Source organism: Dendropsophus ebraccatus, chromosome 2 (assembly GCF_027789765.1).
Source record: "Dendropsophus ebraccatus isolate aDenEbr1 chromosome 2, aDenEbr1.pat, whole genome shotgun sequence".
NCBI lineage: Eukaryota > Metazoa > Chordata > Amphibia > Anura > Hylidae > Dendropsophus > Dendropsophus ebraccatus.
This window is the reverse complement of record NC_091455.1, coordinates 119,346,149-119,367,298: the sequence shown is the minus strand read 5'-3', so window position 1 is coordinate 119,367,298 and position 21,150 is coordinate 119,346,149. Positions and strand designations below refer to the sequence as shown.

Genomic DNA, 21,150 nt, shown 5'->3' with positions numbered 1-21,150 from the left:
TTCCCATGACAACCAAGGGCAACTGAAGCACTATGTGGTGTCCACTGAAATCAATGTGCTATATATCTAACACTGCTCCAGCTAAACCATGGAGGTTTGAGCTAAAGTGCAGGGCATGGAGAGGGGTACATTCAGGGGAGAAAAGCACATTATGTTAACAGTTTAAAGGGTTTTTTTCATCAAGAATGGCATGACTTATCGCTAGGACATTCTGATTTGTGGGGGGGTCAACGCTAATTTATTTCTGAAATGAAAGAGACACAGTTTCCTCCTGCATTGCTCATGCAATGTTACCTTTTTCCTCCTGATGTGCAGAGAACCACAACACCGAGCCATTAAGGTAAATGGGGCTCTATTGTAGTCTCCTGCACAGCAGGTGGCCGTAGAGTTATTGTGCAGTGAAAACTCTTGAATTGGCCATAGTACTTAACTAACTGTGTGGCCACTTTGTTTTAAGCATTTACCATGACTTCCCGTAGTACTGCTGTTTTTTGTTTTGAGATTTCACTATGCGATCTAGAATTATGTAGAATGAGTTTTGTTGTTTCTGTCCAAGAAACAGTGAATTTGTTTTTGAATACTCATTTGCTGTGGGCTTTGTGAGTTGGTTAGATTTGGACCTAAGTAACCCGATGCTCATATTAGGCCTTTACCTGTAAGAGCTGAACAATGGGAAAAACTGCAGCATCTCATCCCCAGCATGGTGGATTTTTTTTTATTTTGTTCTCTTGATATAGCATTTTGCCAGACAAAATAGTGCTGCATTCTGTGCTGTTTTGTCCTGTTTGTTTTTTTTTTTTTTGTTTACAGAATCTTCCATAGAGGCTTCTCATGGAACCGCCAGTTCAGATGTAAATAAGGCATTAGATGCTTTTGTGCAGCAGCTAAAGTTTTGGCCTGTATCTTTTGTCACAGTCTGCTGATTCAGGTGTTACATGCCCCAACCCCAGCTTCTTGACATACCACGTGATCATGAGTTGTTATATGATGCAGAGCTGTTGCATCTTGCAATACCTAAACACTAGTCAATCTTTATTTTTTGCTGATACATGTTTGCAAAGTGATAGTCATGTTTTCCTTCCAAACCTTAAAGTCAGAGGCCGCGATGAGCTGTCCTCCTTTCCCTGTCCTGCATGCTTGATGTACAGGGTTTGGTTTTCAGCATTGACAAGGCTCAGTGCTGAAAGCCAAACCCTGTACATAAAGCATGCAGGGTAGGGAATGAAGGAAGCGTGCATGCTGCAGCTCAGCCTCTTTTACACCTGAGCTTGGAAATAAAACATGATTTTATGCCTCTGCAAACATCCTTTTAGATAAGAGTTTGGTATGACTGTTTTATCAGATATCTGTCCATGTCTGCAGGCCTGAGCATGATATAAAGCTGACAGATTCAGCTTTATATCATGTTTAAAGTTTTCCTACCATCTAAAGACATTTAAAGCACTTTAGCAGCATATCAGTGAGCAGGACTCTCTGCTAAGCTGCACAACATTTTTGATATGGATCCATTTTCCCCCCACACAGTATCTTTTCCTCTTGTAGCTGTGTGCACTGAAGAGTGGAGGCAGAGGACATAGTGCATGCATTACTGGGAACCTGCCATATTTCCGACTTTCAAGGAGGTTTCTCAGATTGAAGCTTGTTTCAGTGCCTGAAGCTGCAGAAGAGACAAAGCAGCGCTCAATAACTCGCACTGTAGCAGAGCTGGTACCAGCATTTTACCCTGGTACAGCAACACCAGATGTGTCAGACCTGGGCCTGGGGCTGAGATACCAGGGAGGGGACACGGCTGGGTGGTAAAAGAGGGATTACCTGGACTGCACAGGGAATGTGAGTGGGGGTTTACAGGAGAAATCTGGAGGTAGATAGAGGTAATATGAGGATAATGGGATTTATGGGAGATTAGTAGGGGTATATGGGGGGATTGTACAGCATAGGGAGTGGGGATGTACTAAGATAAATGGGTGTACAGAGAATGTCTGAGGGTATAGGGGGGACTTTGGACTGCAGAAAGAATGTAAGTTGGGATGCACGATGCACTGGGGATAATGGGGGGTATACAAGGAGGAGTCTTGCAGGTTGGTATGGAACAATTTATTGCTTGTCTTATGTGGTCTGGCTGTTTGGTGAGGGTTTAATAATTAGATACAGCCAGGAGAAGTGCTCCTGGCTCCACTTTGCTGACTTTTTTTGTGTTACTGCAGGAGACAGTGCCATAGATTTAGGGCCCTACTACATGGAGCGGTTAGCTGCCAAATCAGGCCGATTTGGCGGATTATCACCCTGTGTAATAAAGACAACGATTAGGTGATGAAATGATCATCGGATGATCATTGACGTTTATTCCAGCCTAAAAATCGTCGACCATTGGGCGTGCATTGGTATGTGTAATGGCAATGCGCACCTAATGACTGTAAAAAAAAAAAAAAAAAACCTTATACATACCTCTCCGTGCTTCCTGGTGTTGTCCTCGCATCTGCCCACAGCTCCCACTGCCATTTCTTAGTCTCTGAAGTGACAGGCCACTAAGCTAATCACTGGCTGCAGCACTGTCCAGTCTTGGCCAGTAATTGGGTGAGTGGCCTGTCACTTCAGAGACCAGCTCAGAAGTTCCAGTGGTGGCAGAAGTGAAATGAACACTGGAAAGTGCAGAGAGGTATGCATAAGGTTTATTTTTTTACACTAGGGCAAGGGCAGCACAGACATTAATAACTATGTCCATGCAGTTCTTGCTACGCGATTATGGAGCCAGAAAGTGAAGCGCTTAACTGAGTTCTTTTCCTGGCTTTATATAAGGATCAGTAGAGATCTAAACGCCTGGACCTAAGTGTTCAAAACGTATGCTTTTGGGACATGTAAGAAACAAACAAAAGGAAACCACCTTGACACCAGTATGAGCAAAGCTTAAACTGTTACTGTCACATAAAAATAAAGTACTGTGATTAATGCAATATATTGTATTGCCAATAGGTTCTAATGAATCTGGAAAACTTTCAGATTTTAAAGTGGCTCTGATTTAAAGGGGTTATCCAGTGCTACAAAAACATGGCCGCTTTCTTTCAGAGACAACATGAGTCTTGTCTCCAGTTCAGGTGCGGTTTGCAATTAAGCTCCATTCACTTTAATGGAAATGAAGCAAAACTCCGCACAAGCTGGAGACAACAGTGGGGCTGTCTCTGGAAGAAAGTGGCCATGTTTTTGTAGCGCTGGATAACCCCTTTAAAGTACTAGATAAGAACATAGTAACTTTGTTGCAAAAACAGCACCACACCCATGCTCAGGTTGTGTGTACTAATACAATTCAGCTCTATTCACTTAAATAGAACTGAGCTTCATAACCACTTCCAAACTAAAAGTGGTGCTGTTTCTGGCCATAGTGGTTTTTATTTATTTTATTTATTTATTTTAGGCTCGGGACCTTTAACTTAATATAGGTCACTTAGACTTAGGGCCCTATTAGTATCTGACAGATTTTTGCAGCTAAAGCCAGGAATAGATTTGAAAGGAGGAGAAATCTCAGTCTTTCCTTCATGACCTGTTCTCTGTTTTCATAGCCTGTTCCTGGTTTTAGCTGCAAAAATCTGTCTGATATCTGTTGGTGTAATGGGGCCCTTTTTAGGTTGTTTTTTTTTTTTTTGCAATTTTAAATAGGCAGAATTAGTAAAATGCCTGTGAGGGGCAGCAAAATTCTGAAAAAGGGAAACCCCAATGGCAGTACAATCATGGTCTACCTTTAAAGGAGAAGTCCAGTGAAAATTTTTATTAAGGTATTGTATTGCCGCCCAAAAATTAGACAAACCACCAATATACACTTATTATGGGAAATGCCTATTAAGTGCTTTTTTCCCAGAGGGATGCTCAGTGTCCCTCCAGTGCCATGTGTCCCCCTGCCATCATCCTCTCCAGCAGCCACAGCCCGCACAGCTCTGGGAGTCGTGACTTCACCATGTTATCCAGGAAGTGAAGCCTTGATGCAGTAGTAAGTGCAGGGAAAAAAGCACTTTATAAGCATTTCCCGTAATAAGTGTATATTGGTGATTTGTATAACTTTTGGGGGGGCAATACAATACTTTATTAAAAATTTTCTCCGGGCTTCTCCTTTAAGTTAAAATGCTAGCATTTTCTAGATTGTGATATTGTACACCATTTGTAAGGAAAGTGATTTTGGTCAGAAACCTCTAGTAATATTTTGACGTTCTAATTCTTTTTTCTTTCTTTCTTTCTTTTAAGCTGAAGAAAAATTTAATAAAATAAAAAATACAGTGAATTTTAAGCCAGGTAATATTTTATATATATATATTTTTTTTAATTGATTTATATTTAGTACAGGTAATAATATATATTTTGATATTATATTCAGCACAGATCTTAATATATGTTATATATAACATTTTATCATTGCTATTGTCAGAGGATTTTAAAGGTCCTCTTCTTTGTGAGAGAGCCTGTTAGCAGATACCATGTTTTTAGCATTGTGCTGATTTCTTTACACAAGTGTTGAAACTTAAGCTACAGGAGAAATTAAAATTTAAGAACGGTTATATTGTGTTCAAGCTGTGCCTTTCAATTTACGGTACTACATCAGCTAAAAGTTGTTTTCTTAGCAGCTTTAAAGGGTTTGTGCTCCTATTAAACATTGTATAGATTGTTAAAATTCCCTATTAATGTCAGTGTTTGCTTATTTTTTTTGGTCTTTTTATACTTCAGATAATAAACCAAAAAGGAGAGCACCAGTTTTTCACCCAGGTATGAAACTATTTCATTTATTTTCCCTTAATTAAAGGGAAATACCTGTAACTCCTGCCAGTTATTCAGTTGGGCGTTAAGTGAAGCATTCCACGCTGGTTAGTACAGTTGCCTCTGCAAGTGAATGACACCCAGTGATATCCTTGCATGTACTTTGTCTGAAGAACCGGTGGTGGAGTTCAGCTTCATAAATACAATTGGAAAGAAAATGCTTGTGGAACTGCAGACCTGCTTATTTCGGCCATTATTTATGATATATTGCCTGCAAAACCTTTTTATTAAAAAGAAAAAGTTACATTTTATCCACAATCAGTGCAGAGGGTGTGCCCTGTCTCAGGAACACACTGTGCACCCAAGATTAGTAATAATGTAACATTCTAATATTAATTTGTTTTCCCTGAATAGCAGCATAGTGATGTCAACTAGTAGGACAGATGGAATTGTTAACCAAATTAAGTTAACTGGAGCCTTACACCCTAAAAAAAACACCTAGGGCCCTCCCACCCTGCATTTATTGAATGGAAAGGATAAAATGTTAACTGGCAAACTAAAGCGCATAAAAGCAGGTGGCATGCAGCTTCACAGACATAGAAGCTAGTCCAGAATCTAGGAAGTCCAGCATGATAAATAAACACATTCATAAGGATAGGCAAAGCAGCCAGCAAAACACGTATCCACAAAGGGCAGAAAAAATATGCAGGGTGGGAGGGGCTTAGATGACTTATAGGGTGTGAGGTTCTAGTTAATGTTAATTTCATTAAAAATTCCATCTGTCCTATTAGTTTTCAGAGGCAGAAATACCCTATCATTTTGCTGCTGGCAAGGACATAAGGGAAGCTTTGTTCGTAATCATTTTATGTTCATTTGAATAATCAGCACAATTGTGGGAAATGTTATAGAATATTTTTGAGTTATTGGGTGAGAAAGCCCATTATAGCAGGTGTTGTGTTAAAGGGAAACCTATCAGCCGATTAGACTCTAACCATGCAGTTATCTTTCCAAAACTCAATAAAAAGGGTATTTTATACAGCAAACACTGAATACCATCACAACAGCCTTTTAGGGCTTTTGGTATGATATTCTAAAGGCAGTTATTGATGTACAATATTGTAAGTGACAGGACTGTCATAGTGTAAAGGTTTTTTATATTATGCTTTTTAGATTATACTATAGGTTGTTCTTAAAGGGGTTGTGTCAATAAGAAAAATAGGTTAAAACTTATGCATTATGTCAAATAAAACATTTTTCTAATGTACGGGCACTTTCTGAAATGGTACTGTTTGACAGATATAGACATTTCATTAAAACAAAGAAGGCACCGGTTACCCTTGGGTTTAACCCACTAAGGTGGGCCAGGCATGTTCCTTCAACTGCAGTCTTAAGGAAGTACTGGCAGCTGGTCTCCACTTAAGTCAGGGTCATTGTGGCAAAGTGTGTCCACTGCTGCATGACAATAGCAGGGTCACTTTTTAAAGGAAACTATTAAACCCATGGGAGAGAAAAACGGTGCAGAGATGTAAGATACTTTAATAAAAACAGCACATTTGTCAGATTTTTCTCTCTTTTGCTTCGTGACACAGCCCCTTTAACTGACAACAGCTTTCTGGTTCCATTGATTTTTTTTTGATTTTTTTTTTTTTATTTTTTTCCCCCCCCCCGTCTGGTTACACTTGATTTATTATTTTGCAGAAACCATATTTGGGGGCAGCGGAAGAGAGATTTTCAAGTTAAAAGATTACTTATCAAGAGCAGAAAGGGAGCCTCTTATTGGTATGTCTTCAGATATTGATACAATTCAGCCCTCTTTGCATAAAATGTGAAACTTTAAGAGTTGATTTATAAAGCCTACCTGTCTTGTTGAACCAGTGGGCACACAGCAGACTAACTGTGCTTCCTTTTTAAATGCAACAACTGTGAATCCAGCTACCAGCAAAAAAAAGGGAGCAGTTGATAGGGTATATGGCGACATAAATTTTAGCCATCTCTTTGGTGTTTAGTACAGTATAATCAAAAAGAGTCTAGTCTTTAATTTGAATGGTTTTTCACATGAAGGACACTTCTCAATTTTATTTTATTTTTTTGCACAGGGCAAAATAGTAGGAGGGGCGCAGCACTTGAGATAGCATTGCAGCCTTTTTATTCTTGGTCTTACAAAAGTATAACCTATAGAAAACACTCCAACATCATATGCAAACCAATTCACCGAGGAAGTGTATAAAATAGAACTTTTACTTAAAGCGTAACTGTCATTTCAGGGTCATTTTTCTGAAAACATTAAATATCAACAGTACAAGCGATTTTAGGAAACTCTGTAATAGGTTTTATGTACTAAAAGAGTTTCCTTCTGTACTGAAAAAGCAATCTCCCAGCCTCCCCCCTCACATCAAATGAAGCAGGATTTCTGTCCCCATTATGTGGCTATGGAGAGGGGAGGGGCTGTTAGGAGTGACTGAGCACGGAGCAGTCCTGCACAGCACAACACCCTGCAATCTTCTCTCAGTAAGTTCATAGATAAGCACTGACCTTTATGACCCAAGAATCCTGCGGTTTAGGTGCCCAGACAGTCTACAAACAGCTGACCTTCATGTCACCTCTTCCTGCTCCCTCATCTCCCTCCCCCCCCCCCCTCCCCCCTCCATAAGGATAGAATGGAGAGAGCAGAGCCCGTCTTCACTGGCTTCTCTGTAATGAAGATGTGTTTGCCTGATAATGCACAGATAAGAAGTCAGGGGGGGAGGCTGGGAGATTGCTTCTTGAGTACAGAAGGAGGCTTTTTTGGCTGATAAAACCTATTACAGAGTTTCTTAAAATCGCTTATACTACTGATTTCTGCAATAAAAAAAAACATGACAGTTACGCTTTAAATCAATTAAAATGGGCTCACAAACAGCCCTACTAAATTATAACCCCAATATTAGACCATACAAAAACAAAATACAGGTCTTCTCTCTCTATGAATAATGGACAGTAGACTCTAGGGAAGAGAGGGTTCCAGTATTCGATTATCAGGGGACTTGACCTTGTTTGGCTGGATATTATATACTTCCTCATTGAATCCTTTTCATTCTTGGAATGCATGATCATTTCAGAGTTAACCCCCCACACATACACACTTAGTGATGGCATAACCTAGTAATTAACTTTATAAGATTAGAATAACAGTCTTATCTTTCTATTGGTGTAGTAAATATACCTATTTTCTGTCTAGCAGAAAAGAATCTTAGTTATGCCATCTATTTCTAAGTATCTGTTACTGATTACAAATTGGAAAGCATACAAGATTTTCACAAGGGTTGGAGTAATTTTTTTTTTTTTTTTTAATACCTTCTCACCAGGACAACTTATTTGTAGAGCAGTGAATAAATACCACCATACTGTTGGTAAATAAAAAATACTACCATACTAATACAGAATAAAATCACTGTACATGGAGGGAGGGTGCAACTATTACTTCAGAAATTTCCCCAATGCATGTGATACTATTAGGGTTTAAGTGTCTATGAGATTACAGTAATGCCAGCTATACATGCCTTTTACAAGTATACACAGGCTATTATTTTTATTCCTATGAACTGTGGAAGGAAGACAAAGCGCCACAAACTAGGTGCAGGTGTTTTTTTAGAAAAATCCACCAGGGTTACTTGTTTTAAAGAGATTTTTCTTTGTTTCTGCAGGTTTGGAGTATGTGCTAGAGTATCGTTTTAAGACCAAAGGGAATCAGATTGTAACAAAATATTTCTGTGAACTTTGTGAATGTGACACAGATGTAGACCCAATGGTGGAGCACCTGGCTGGTTTTAGGCACAGAAAACAATACTTGGTGAGGTTTTGTTTTTTAAACTTTTTGTGATAACTCTGTGCATTCTGGTGTATTTTTGGACAATATTTCTGAAAATGATTAATTTTTTTCCCCCGATAATCTGTTGTACATTTATCATGTTCGACATACTGTGTTTGCTGTTGTGTCAACACATACAGGGTCTGCTGCAGAGTTTGCCAACACAGATTTAAAGCTGCATATTTTATGTGTTATCCTGTGTTTATTCGGTATGTGTGAATGGACCCTTAAGTTTAAGGGTATGTTGACATGTAATATATTGCAGCCGATTTCACGCTGCAAGTTCAGCAGTTATTCTGATTAGCATTAAAGCCTATGGCATTCCGTTCTTGCAGCCAATTTTCAATCCACTTCGAGAATGGAGTCCATTAAATTGCAGGATGGATTATTGAAAGAATAGGGCAATTGACCTTCAGTTAGTGGACAGTTCTCTCTAGTTTGTATCCAATCAGTTCTCTTGACCAGTTATAGTTATATTTAGTTATAAATGTGCACTTGATGTTGCATGTTTAACGTAATACAACACTTCATAACAGGCACGAGAATATCCATATGTTCTCAAAGCTCAAGCTATTAGCAAGGAAGATCAGTCTCAGTTCATAAGGAGAATGGCTTTGGAAATCGAAAGAGAGGAGGGGACAAAGATGTACATGGTATGTTTTTATGGTTTTTATTTATTTTCTAAAGCAGCATATTAATATTTTGTAAAGTAAACTTTGTATTATCATTCAATTCAATGCCAAAAAGTGTACCCTATCAGGTTCATTTATTTGAATTAATGATCTAAAAAAATATTGGTAGACAGATCCTACAGAACTGCCAGTGGAGACAAGAAAAGTGGTAGAATTTGCCCATACATACAAATTGGAACGCATAATCCTGATCAGCAGCTTTTAGATATCTGTATAAATAATTAAAAGGAATGATGTAGTATATTTTTGACTCAATGAGACAGTAGGACATAAGTCCTACTTACCCATTACCATGACCCCGCAGCGCAGCATCTCCACTCACTGTTCCTCTGCAAGGCTTCTAATACCAAAATGTCACTGACTGGCTTAGTGGTTGGTTCCTTTTGGAGCCATGATGAAACAGGGACTCAGGAGGTTTAGGAAACCGGAGGCTGACAGAGAATTGGTGGTGCTGCGGAGACATGGAGATGGCCAGGTATAGCTGCTTGCCCCTCTAGATTTTTCAACCTTGCCTGGAGTACCCCTTTAAATCCCATATTTAAGTGAGTATCTACCTCCTAAATATCTATTTATTAATAGCAAGAGACATTTAATAGTGTTTTGATTTCCTTTTAGACTGATCCTTCAGTATGGATGGAAACTATGATGACTTTGAGGACAGCAGACAAAAGTGAGTATGCCTTTTTAATAACTGTTTTATTCTGTTAAAGGTGAACTTTGCCGAAAAGTATAAATCCAGGGCGGGTGGGGGAGCATAATAAAGTAGTCATAATTACCCGTCTCTGAGCCGCAAGTGACTGCAATGACTGGTTGACTCAATAACTCGTTAAGCGGACTTCTGAGTTGGGTCATGACATAATACAACTGGGAGCTACAGGAAGCCAGAGGGGGTCTGTCAGTAGTGAAGTTGCGCTGTGGGGGGGATGGGTAACTATAGCTTTTTTTTATGTTCCCCTGCCACCTTGCCCTTCGTGAATGTTTAGATTGTGCCCAGAGTTCTTCTTAAATTTGCCAAGGTTTGTCAAGATACACCCTCTCCAGCTGTTACACTGATTCCTCCTTCCTTTGCCAGTCACTACACTGGCTGTCCATTTAGTTCAAAATATAGTATATACTCCTCACTCACCGACAATGCTATCCACAATGTTGTGCCTTCCAACATCTCCTCCCTTATCTGTCTACCATGCTTGACATGCTCTTCACTAATGATCTTGAACTTCTTCCATAATCTGGCCCTCTCCATCCGGTCTTTTCAAGACTTTTCTCATGCATGCGTTTGTAGTCTATTTGTCTTTATTCATACCATCAGAATTGTGTTTTTATACAGTGGCACTATATAAAAAAGATTTATTTGCATATTGTGTGAAATACATGTAATTCAAATGGCTTGATAGTATACCACATCTGCCCACACCGCTTTATGTAAGATGTTTTTGCCCAATAAAATAGAATACCTTAGGTGAGAATACTTTTTGTGGTTGCATTCTTTAATATGAGGAAATGTGTTTTTTTGTTTTTTTTTTCTATTTTATTTTAACAGAACTTAGAAAGAAAACAAGGTAAGGCTATCCTTTTCCTATAGTACCACAGTGAATTTCTGTTTGATTCAAATGTTAGATGGACATGGTCAATATTGCTTCCAATCTTTTAATGCCCATAAAGTACAGAGTTCACACATTATCGCTCTGTGTAATAGAGAGAACGATCAGCTGATGAAATGATCATCAGCTCATTGTTTCTTTAGACACTAACCTAAAATCGCCAGGTGCGCATCGCTACATGGAATAGCAATGCATGGCTGACGATTGAACAAACAGTTAATACATTACCTCACCATGCTCTTAGCCTTCTCCTGCCTTCTGCTCTCTTCCTGGCACTGCACACTTAAGAGTTGCTGAGCAGCCTGTCAGCTCAGAGATCGCTCTGAAGCCGCAGCCGCGGGACTGGGAAGCATGCAGAGCGCAGGAGAAGACTGGGAGCGTAGACAGGTAATGTATTAACTGTTTGGGCAATTGTTAGCGATGTCTGTGCAGCCCTTGCTAAACAATTATCGGGCCGTGTAATAGGCCAAGCAAACGAGCTGCGCTTGTTTACAGTATTAATCGGGCCGTGTAATAGGACCCTTAGTCAATATGATTACAGCGATACCAACATTATACTAGATGTTCCTGCATGTGGTGATACCAGATTTTTGTGTTTTGCCATTTAGACTTTTTTTTTTTTTTAATTTGTAAAATGGGAAAAAGATTTGTCTTGGAATTTCTTGATATTTTGAATTTTTTATTTTATTTTTAAATCGTTTTAAAAACTCAAGCTCAGAAAAAGGCCTCTTTGATGCAACTTTCACTTCCTTTTGTCAAGAAGTTATAATATTTTAGTAACTGTAGTGTACTATGTTTTTCTATTTTCAGATGGGATGACGACAGGAATGTAAGTACATACAAATATATACATTTTAAACTTCAAATGATCACAGATCAGTGAGCTCACAAAGCAATATTCTGCTAACACCATGTGCCACCCTTCTTGCCCATGAAATACCAACCAGTGCATCCATATAAATATTTAATATATATAGTAGCAGTGTACAGAGGACCTGCTTGCACATTAAATAATAATGTGGCACCAATAAGGACAACATGTAATTCTAGAGCTGAATTATTTAATAGACTATGTAGAGGTTCAGTTGAAGACACTTTAACCCTTAGAGGACCAGGCCAATTTCAACTTTTGCGTTTTTCGTTTTTCCCTCCTTGTGCTTAAAAGGCCATAGCAGTTGCATTTTTTTTCATTTTTTCTTAACCCCCTATTTTTTGCACCACTAATTGTACTTTGCAATGACAGGCTGAATTTTTGCATAAAGTACACTGCAAAACCAGAAAAAATTCAATGTGTGGTGAAATTGAAAAAAAACAAAACGCATTTCTTTTATTTGGAGGGTATTTATTTATTTTTTTACGCTGTTCGCCCTGAGGTAAAACTGACTTGTTATATATGTTCCTCAAGTTGTTACAATTACAACAATATGTAACATGTATAACTTTTATTTTATGTGATGGCTTATAAAAAATTCAAACCATTGTTAACAAATATATGTTACTTAAAATCGCTCTATTCCCATGCTGATAGGGCATTTTTTGCACCATGATGTATACGTTCTATCGGTATCTTGATTGCGCATATGCGACTTTTTGATCGCTTTTTATTACAATTTTTCTGGATTTGATGCGACCAAAAATGCGCAATTTTCCACTCTGGGATTTTTTTGCGCTTGCGCCGTTAACCATGCGAGATCAGGAATGTGATTAACAGTTTGGGCGATTACGCACGCGGCGATGCAAAACATTTTTGTTTATAACATGGGAAAAGGGGGGTGATTCAAACTTTTATTAGGGGAGGTGGCTTTTTATTAACAACACTTTTTTTTTTACACACATATACTAGAAGCCCCCCTGGGGGACTTCTAGTATAAGCACACTGATCTCTCATTGAGATCTATGCTGTATAGTTATACAGCATAGATCAATGAGAGAGGCACTGGATTGGTTCCAGCTGCTGCAGCCGGAAGCAATCGAATGCCGAGCCGGGTTCAGCGTCATTATGGCGCAGACTTCGGCCCGAGCCGGACATGTGGATCGATCGTCCCGGAGGAGCGATCCACCTCACTAGACCCCAGGAAAGGGCTGCATAAGGTAATCTGATGCAGCTGTCAACTTTGACAGCTGCATCCGATTACTTAATTAGCGGGCACGGCGATCAGACCGTGCCGCTGATTCCCTTGCACTTATGGTACTACTGCATCAAGTCTTAACTTCCTGGATAAAATGGTGATCCGACTCCTAGAGCTGTGCGGGCTGTGGCTGCTGGAGAGGATGATGGCAGGGGGACACTGAGGGATACAGGGCACTGGAGGGACACTGAACATCCCTCTGCCATCATCCTCTGCAGCAGCCACAGCCCGCACAGCTCTGGGAGTCTGGTCGTGACATCACCATGTTATCCAGGAAGTGAAGCCTTGATGCAGTAGTAAGTGCAGGGAAAAAAGCACTTTATAAGCATTTTCCGTAATAAGTGTATATTGGGGATTTGTGTAACTTTTGGGGGGCAATACAATACTTTAATAACATTTTTTGCTGGACTTCTCCTTTAACAACGTGTGACCTGTTCTCTTTTATAAAGGTCAATTTCCATATATGTATTAATAGTTGTCCTTCTGCTTTAAATGATTTATATAGCATGTCCATCCAAGTAAATTTGTTTTTCAACAGGATCAAAATAGAATGGCGAAAGCTCTAAAGTTTCTGGTAAGAATTACTTACATGCTTTTGAGTAAAGGTTTGCATATATTCCTATATTTTCACATACAACTTGTTAGCACTTTTGAGTTTGGTTTATTATCCTTCTGTGGAAGAGTTACAGCATTAATTAATAACTACTTTATATCTTGATGCTGTAGAGAGAGCAACAGCATACAAATGCTGGTAAGGGTTTGGGAGATGCTGGGAGGGATGTCATCCTTTAGTTCACATGCCATGTAAGTTTCTGTTGGTCACATGACCCAGCTACAGTATTGGAACATGCATGCAGCAGAACTGTAATGGATAACAGGAATAGTGGTGATGATGCATTATATGCTACTTTAAAGTGACTCTGTCAGCAGGTTTATGCTGTCCTATCTAAAGGTAGCATAAATTAGTGATAGAAAAGCAGAATGATGTATCACTTAGATGTTTTGTGCAGCTGATTCGGAGATATCCTCCTAAATAAATATGGACAATAAGTAGTCTTTTCCATTATGTGCATGAGCCCAGTAGTCCTTGTTATTTATGAGAAGCAGAAAACTCCTCCCAATAGCTGCTGATTGGCAGTTATCTATCCATGCTGGGTATAGTCAGTCAATTAGCAGCTGGAGGACAGGGAGAATGATGCCACAATAATCCTATTCTCCTGCATATAATGAGAACTGCTGAAAAAAAATGATGTAAGTAATACACCGATCTGCCTAGCATTTCTGTCACTAGTTTATGCTGCTCTCATTTAAGGCTGAATAAACTGCTCTTTTTGGCATTTTTGGTTTTTTGCTATCCTCTCCTGTAGTCGGGTACACTGGTCCCTATTTTCTCTTTCATTATGTGCTTGTTAATTCTCTGTATGCTTTTATCGTGTACTCTTGCCTAGTGTTAGCAATCTGTTTTGTAAATGACTGTATTGTTCTTTATTGAAAATGGTAAATTAAACTTTAAAAAAAATATTGAGAAGAATAGAAGAATGCCCCATGCTGCTCTTTCTGTCAAAACAAACATTGTAACTGAACCAAACTCTAGAAAGGTAGTCATGGTTTTTGTTGTTTGGGTATGTGCACACTACGCGGATAACGCGCCGGAGATTCTGTTGTTCCCGCTTCTCTCCTCCCGTCCCATAGACTCCATTCTATGGTCAGGCAGATTCCACCTTCCGCCCAAAGAATGAACAGGTTCATTCTTTGGGCGGATGTCGGAATCCACCCGACCATAGAATGAAGCCTATGGAGCGGGCGGGGGGGGGGGTTAGTTTGTTGTGAGCGACTGAATCCACGGCAAGTTATCTACGTGATTTCTGTAGTGTACAAGGGGCCCTAATGGAAACTATTACGATGGTATGATCACAGCCTAATAGTTGTGCCTGAACGTGTGCTTTGTTCACTGTAACTAGTACTTTTAACAGGTGGTGTAACTGTTGTTTCTTTAACATTTCCTTTGAACACGTACCCTATGGCATATTTTCGATGTCCACGTTTGTTACGCTGTTTTGATTTCCGCTGCAGGAATCATTTGAGGTTGACAGTGAACTTGAAGCAACGACTGTAGCAAGGCTCTGTGAGAGGCTGACTGATTACCTGAAATTTTATCATGGCAAAGCCAAGGAAGATGCAGTAAGTTTGTCTTTTGGTTTTGTTTATCCTACATACTTTCAGGTTTAACATTTAATTTTAAATTTGTATTCGTTTATATAGAATTGGTCCTCCATTTGGCTCTCATCTTGCTTCTGGGCTTTATGCCCCGCCCCCTCCCTAGACCAAGGCCGTGCTGCTGCTCCTCCACCAATGAGCTGTCCTCTTCTCATTTAGACTGATAGAAGAGCTCGTTGGGTAATAGGCATCTCTATCAGTCTGAAAAGGGCACTCATCTTGATAGGAGGAGGATGATTTGATGACATGTTAAAAGATCAAAACGAACGATTTCTCGTTCGTCGTTTGATCGTTTGCTGCGTTTACACGTACGATTATCGTTCGAATTCGATCGTTATCGTGCAAATTCGCACGATAATCGTTACGTGTAAACGCAGCATTGCACTGATTAATGAACTCTAATTGTAGTACTAATGTTGCTGTTTTCTTTCTCCCTGAAGCTTTTTCCAGCCAGGGTTGCCAGAGCACAGGATGTGGCCTTGTCCTTGATGAAGAATGCTGCAAAACAACGTACACCTGTGCAGAATCTAACCCAGATAACGGCAAAACCTAAAATGCCTCCACAACTTGCTCCACCAAGTAGGTTTTCATAATGAAAAGAAGTAATCAAAACCATTTTAAGTTTGAATAGGGCATTAACAATAATGTACTGCTTAATTAAAACTGAAACTGGTCATAATTTCTGCTTAACAGTAGCCTGATAGACCTTCGGAAACTGTAGAGCGGAAGAGGACTCATTTGGCCCATATTTATCAATCTGCATGAAATCAAAATTATTTAGTTTTGTCCATGGTGATCAGAGCTTGGCTTTCATTTTACTAAAGCTTATTAAGACTGGAAAGCTAAATTCCCCCTACCACAAGTCCTCTCCACACCCATTTCCTTTGCCACACTTTTTAAATATATAGCAATATAGGTTTCTGTGGAAGTTACAGTACATGTCATTAAAAATAATCTTTGACATGTTTTTAAGCATGTCAAGTATTTTATCGATATGCAGATATAACCAGGGAGAGGGCATGGCAGCTCCCCCTATCGCTCCTAGGTTGTCATATCAATATTGTAAAATGATCTACTTTCCCAGATTGACCATGTCCTCCACACATTTTCCTGGCAAGGGAGACCCCTACATTCACTCTATCTAGCCTTACAGCTAGATCGAGGTGGCTTGGCAACCTCAAATTTTTACAACTTCTACCTTGCCTCTCAATTAGTTTATTCCTACTTGTGATTTAGATACTGACTATAGCAATTATGCTCTAACTGGTTTGTATAAAGGCCTGGCTAATACCTTATGTGCGTATATGGCTCTTTCTCCCTATACGAGCGGTTATGACAGTCTGCGGAAGTGCCCATAAAAAAAAAAATGAACACCCTTTTCCCCCTCACATCCCTCTATACTCCATCCCTGCGCCTTACACAGTTCATGGACTTTCCAGCAGTGAGCTTTTGGATCATCTAAAGCCTTTGAAGCAAATGTACCATCAGGTAGATTGTTTTGTTTTTTCTTTACCTTAATGTATCGGTTCCGGCCTGTTCTCGCGCACAGCGACAGTCTATACCCGGGGACCGGCACGGAGCACTGGGGGCAGGCCCCCAGTGTGACAAAAAACCCTCCTTTCTGTGATGGAGCTCCATTGATTCTAAGATTGTTACACTGGGGTCGCGGCAGACCTGTCCCCAGTGGCCCTGGGCCATTGCTGGGCCACGCTGTGCACAGGTGGTGGTTCAATGGAAAAAAAACACGCCACATGCCGGCTCCAATCCGTTAAGGTAAAAAAAAAAACAAAGCGATTTATCTGATGGTACATTCGCTGTAAAACAACTCTTCTCTGATTCCTCCAACCTCAACTTCATGCCCCAAAGTCTCGGCTTAATCTCCCTACATTGAGCTGCTTCTGCCGTGTACATCTTGAGCTGGTGGTGTGGACTGAGTTTAGGTTTGTGTTGGTCTCCCTTTCTATTACTGCAAGGTTTTTTACCTAAAAAAAAAAAAATGTCACAATCTATTCAGATTGGTTGAATGTAAATAATTAACATTTTATGTGATTTTGCTCTGAGTATTGGGGTAGTGCAACATTAATGTGTGGATGCTCTGGTTGCCAACGCTTTTAATGTTTGGTATACAGCTACAAACCTGTTTATTGTAGTACCTGGATACCTTTATCTCTGTTATCTCTAATATTGGTCTTATGACTGTCATGTTTGTACATTGTGTACACGTTTATAAATCCTGCCATGGACAGAACCAGACAGTTTAGGTTTCAAGCAGATTAATAAATGTGGGCCATTGAATGTTCTAGGCATACTGTGTAGGGGAAGGAGGAGGGAATCTGTGACATCCCCTGACAAGACATCTTCTGCCTCTACCTTTTATTATAGAGGTGTTACATTCTGTTGTAACAATAATGGATGTTGTTATAATAATAGATGTGACATGAAAAAATGGGTAAAACACCAAATGTTTACTTTAAAGAGTATCTGAGTCTTCATAGGAGGTTAAATAGCAGCCCTGTATTGTTTTAAAGGTTAGGGGGTGGTTGAACCATTCCTTGCAGCTGTATTATTTGTATATCATGTGCTTTTGCCATTTTCTCTGCTACACAGCACATATGCTCTCTAGAGCAAAGGGTATGTCCCTTATGTAAAAGTCTGCTAGCAGTATACTGACAGTCTTGCTTTTCAGTAGTCCCTATGATGCCTCTAGCAAAGTGCTAGACAAATCGGCAACAATGTAAATGCCTTGCTTCTCTGTTGTCCCAGTAAGCATGTACACACAATGGAAATGTTATTAATCAAATCGGCAGTCCATATCCCAGTAGTCACTCCCAGTTGTGTTATGTTGATAAGCCACTTTAAGCTTTACCTCAGCTGATGGCAGAGGAAAACTCTCTGGGCCACATGTATCATCCGGCTGACGGATGATTTTTGGCGGAAAGTGCCGATTTGCGTATTATTTTATACGCAAATGGCCAATTTGCGAATAAAATAATCGCAAATCGGCACTTTCCGCCGAGTACGCCAGGGGGCGGAAAGTAGGAGGGAAGTGGGCGGAACGGAGGGCGCGGACTCAGAGTCCGCGCGATTTATCATCCGTTCCGCCCAAATGTACGCCGAAAACCTACTCCAGTCCTCAGCTGGCGTAGGTTTTCGGCGGTGCGCACCGGCGCGCACAGGATTTATGTACAGGCAGTCCGCCTCTACATAAATCCCCGTACCGCCGGAGCTGCGGGGGCATTTTTAAGTCCGGCGTAAAAAACGCCGGACTTAATAAATGCCTCCCTCTGTGTATACTGCAGTGAGCCTGTCATAACAGCTTAGCTCCCAATTTCTGCAGTCTATCTTGGAGTCTCCACTGCTAGAGACACAGTGCATGGCTGTCAGGGAGGCGCTTTTTGACCAAAACAACATTTTTAAAATACACAGATTGTACTTTGGATATTGCTCTTGTATACTATTGAATGAGCATAGGTTATATTAAACATAGGTCATTTAATTTAGGGATATGGCTCCATAATCGCATTAGCTGTGGAAAAGTCATGTGACGTATTTCTATGCCATACTTCTTTACAATACAAATAATATACATTTTGCCTCTAGAAACAATCATTCGTAAAAGTGGTTTAACAAGCCATACCTAAAGATCATCCTTTTTGTGTTTACAGCTCTTCTGCAGAATCTTAATCTGAAAAATAAAATTGCCACGCAGAGCGGTTTTCCTGGGACAAATTTTCAAGGCACTGATCCAAGACAAAGCATGCCTAATGCACCTCCATATCCACAAGCACAGCAATATCCATTTGTTTCTTCAAACGAAAAACAAGGAATGTATGGACCTTCAATGCCCCAAATGAATCAAACCCCCCAGAAATCTGTAAATGAGAATGATGATATAAATACCTTAGGCCAAGAAGATACTAAGTTTTTTAAGAAACTTATGGCATTGCTTGAAGCTCTTCCACAAAATGCCCCACTTTCAGAGGATACACAAATGAATTCAAAATTGCTCATGTTAAAGTCATTGTTGGTAAATCAAAAGAGTGACGAACGTGAACTAGCAAATCAGCAACTGATGAAGCAGGTTGCCTCTATGGTGCAGGACACGATCAGCGCCCAAAATGCTTCTCTAAATCAGCAATTAATGATGTTAATGACCTCTCAGAATAGCACTGCTATGGTCATGCAAACCGCCTCTCTTAGAAACAACCCGATACAGTTAAATGAAAATTCATTATTGAGTAGTACTAGTTTAGTTCCAGGAATGCAGATTTCAGGAAATATGCAGACAAATATGAATTCATTGGTGTCTTTCAACCAGAATCTGGGGAGCCAAGTGTATGGACAGCTCGGAGAAAATGCACCAATGCCAATGAATCAGAATAATTATCAAGTCCCATCTCTTGAAATGCAAAACTACCCTAGCACATCACAAAATTGTGACAATTTTGGCTATGGTACTTCAATGGAAAGAAATATTGTACCAAAAGGAGATTCATATATCGGTCAGCATGAGCAAAATCAACAACCGCTTATTTCTAATACTAATGTGGATTATGAACCTAGAGCATATGACAAAGAATGGGATAACGCTTATTATGACAACACATCAGCACAAGTATCAGAGCCTAGATATGTCGATCATAGAGGAAAACAAGCACCATATACTAGAGTTTGTCTCTCACCAAGTTCTCCAAAAGGTCATTATGACGATTATAATGATAATACAAGGGGAGAAATTGGAATAGAAGATGCAAGACGCCGACCTAGCTTAAGATCCTACAATTCCTCTGATTGGGATGATCAGGATAATGATATCCGCTATGGCAAGCGTGCTAGACTTGAAATGGATAACAGAGCTGACAGATCAGAAAGTTACCATGATCAGGCACTTGAGTCTCTCGGTATAAATACAGCTGGCATGCCTGAGGAGCTCCTTAAGAGGATTAAAGGAAAGGATTTGTTCACTGCATCGGCAATTATTAGCGAGTATTCAGAAAGGCGTTCTGGAAAATAAGGTAAATGTAATAAATGTCTTCCTATTGTATAGATGTTTTTTGTTTTTTTTAACAAATATGCAATTATAGTAAGTATTGCTATTACATTGTAAAACAAAACCTCTTAAGGGAGAAGTCCGGTGAAAATTTTTATTAAAAGTATTGTATTGCCCCCCAAAAGGTATACATTTTACCAATATACACTGTATTGATATAACTTTTGGGGGCCACACAATACTTTTAAATAAAAATTTTCACCTGACTTCTCCTTTAAGGAAGAACATCGGTTACATCCAAATGCCCTATAAAGTACTATAATTTAAAGGGGTTCTCCCATCTCAGCTAATATAGTTACACTTGTAGGACTGAACAAGTTAAATATTTTTGCAAATAAATTCATTTAGCTAACTTGCCTTCTTACTGTTCTTCTCCTTCCATTGTGTGTGTGTGTGTGTGTGTGCATTTAGATGAGAGCAGTGGTGGGTTACCTAGCAAACAAGATAGCAACATTTGGAGGAAAAGAGCAGAAAGTTTTCTAAATTAATGTATTTGCAGAAGTATTTAAAGTGACACTGTCACCCCCTTTTTGCATTATGACTGCTTTACACAGGTGTAAAGGGTAAATTTAGCAGTTTTAATTCTTCATTTTATATCATATGTCATGATGCTTGTTCCAGTAAAAAGTGATCTTTTATCATCTGGGATTGGGATACCTGGGCTTCACGGCCAAAGCGCCACTTAGCCACGTCATTGCCGCATAAGCCCCGCCTCCTCGGCACCTATTGGAAGAGCCGGCCTCAAGGTCTAGGCCCCACTAGATTGGCCAACACCAATGGCTGCTGAAGGGGCGTGGCCTATGCCATAATGACGCCCCCGAGGGGCGTGGCGCTGGAGGCGTGGCTAAGTGGCCCAGGTATCCCAATCCCAGATGAT

General features: G+C 39.8%; 1 protein-coding gene across 2 annotated transcripts in view; it reads left to right on the top strand.

The window, feature by feature from the left end:
* LOC138783465 (uncharacterized) overlaps positions 1 to 21,150 on the top strand; it is a 78,054-nt gene that overhangs the window by 53,211 nt on the left and 3,693 nt on the right. The window contains exons 18-29 of one of the 2 annotated variants that reach the window (XM_069958187.1): positions 4,231 to 4,278; positions 4,708 to 4,746; positions 6,436 to 6,516; positions 8,421 to 8,566; positions 9,121 to 9,237; positions 9,892 to 9,946; positions 10,817 to 10,835; positions 11,688 to 11,706; positions 13,545 to 13,580; positions 15,080 to 15,187; positions 15,664 to 15,802; positions 18,889 to 20,238. In XM_069958187.1, the coding sequence (XP_069814288.1) occupies positions 4,231 to 4,278; positions 4,708 to 4,746; positions 6,436 to 6,516; positions 8,421 to 8,566; positions 9,121 to 9,237; positions 9,892 to 9,946; positions 10,817 to 10,835; positions 11,688 to 11,706; positions 13,545 to 13,580; positions 15,080 to 15,187; positions 15,664 to 15,802; positions 18,889 to 20,237 (2,156 nt within the window). In that variant the 3' untranslated portion in view covers position 20,238. The remainder of the gene's footprint in view (positions 1 to 4,230; positions 4,279 to 4,707; positions 4,747 to 6,435; positions 6,517 to 8,420; positions 8,567 to 9,120; positions 9,238 to 9,891; positions 9,947 to 10,816; positions 10,836 to 11,687; positions 11,707 to 13,544; positions 13,581 to 15,079; positions 15,188 to 15,663; positions 15,803 to 18,888; positions 20,239 to 21,150) is intronic. The other variant, XM_069958188.1, reaches the window with a different exon arrangement.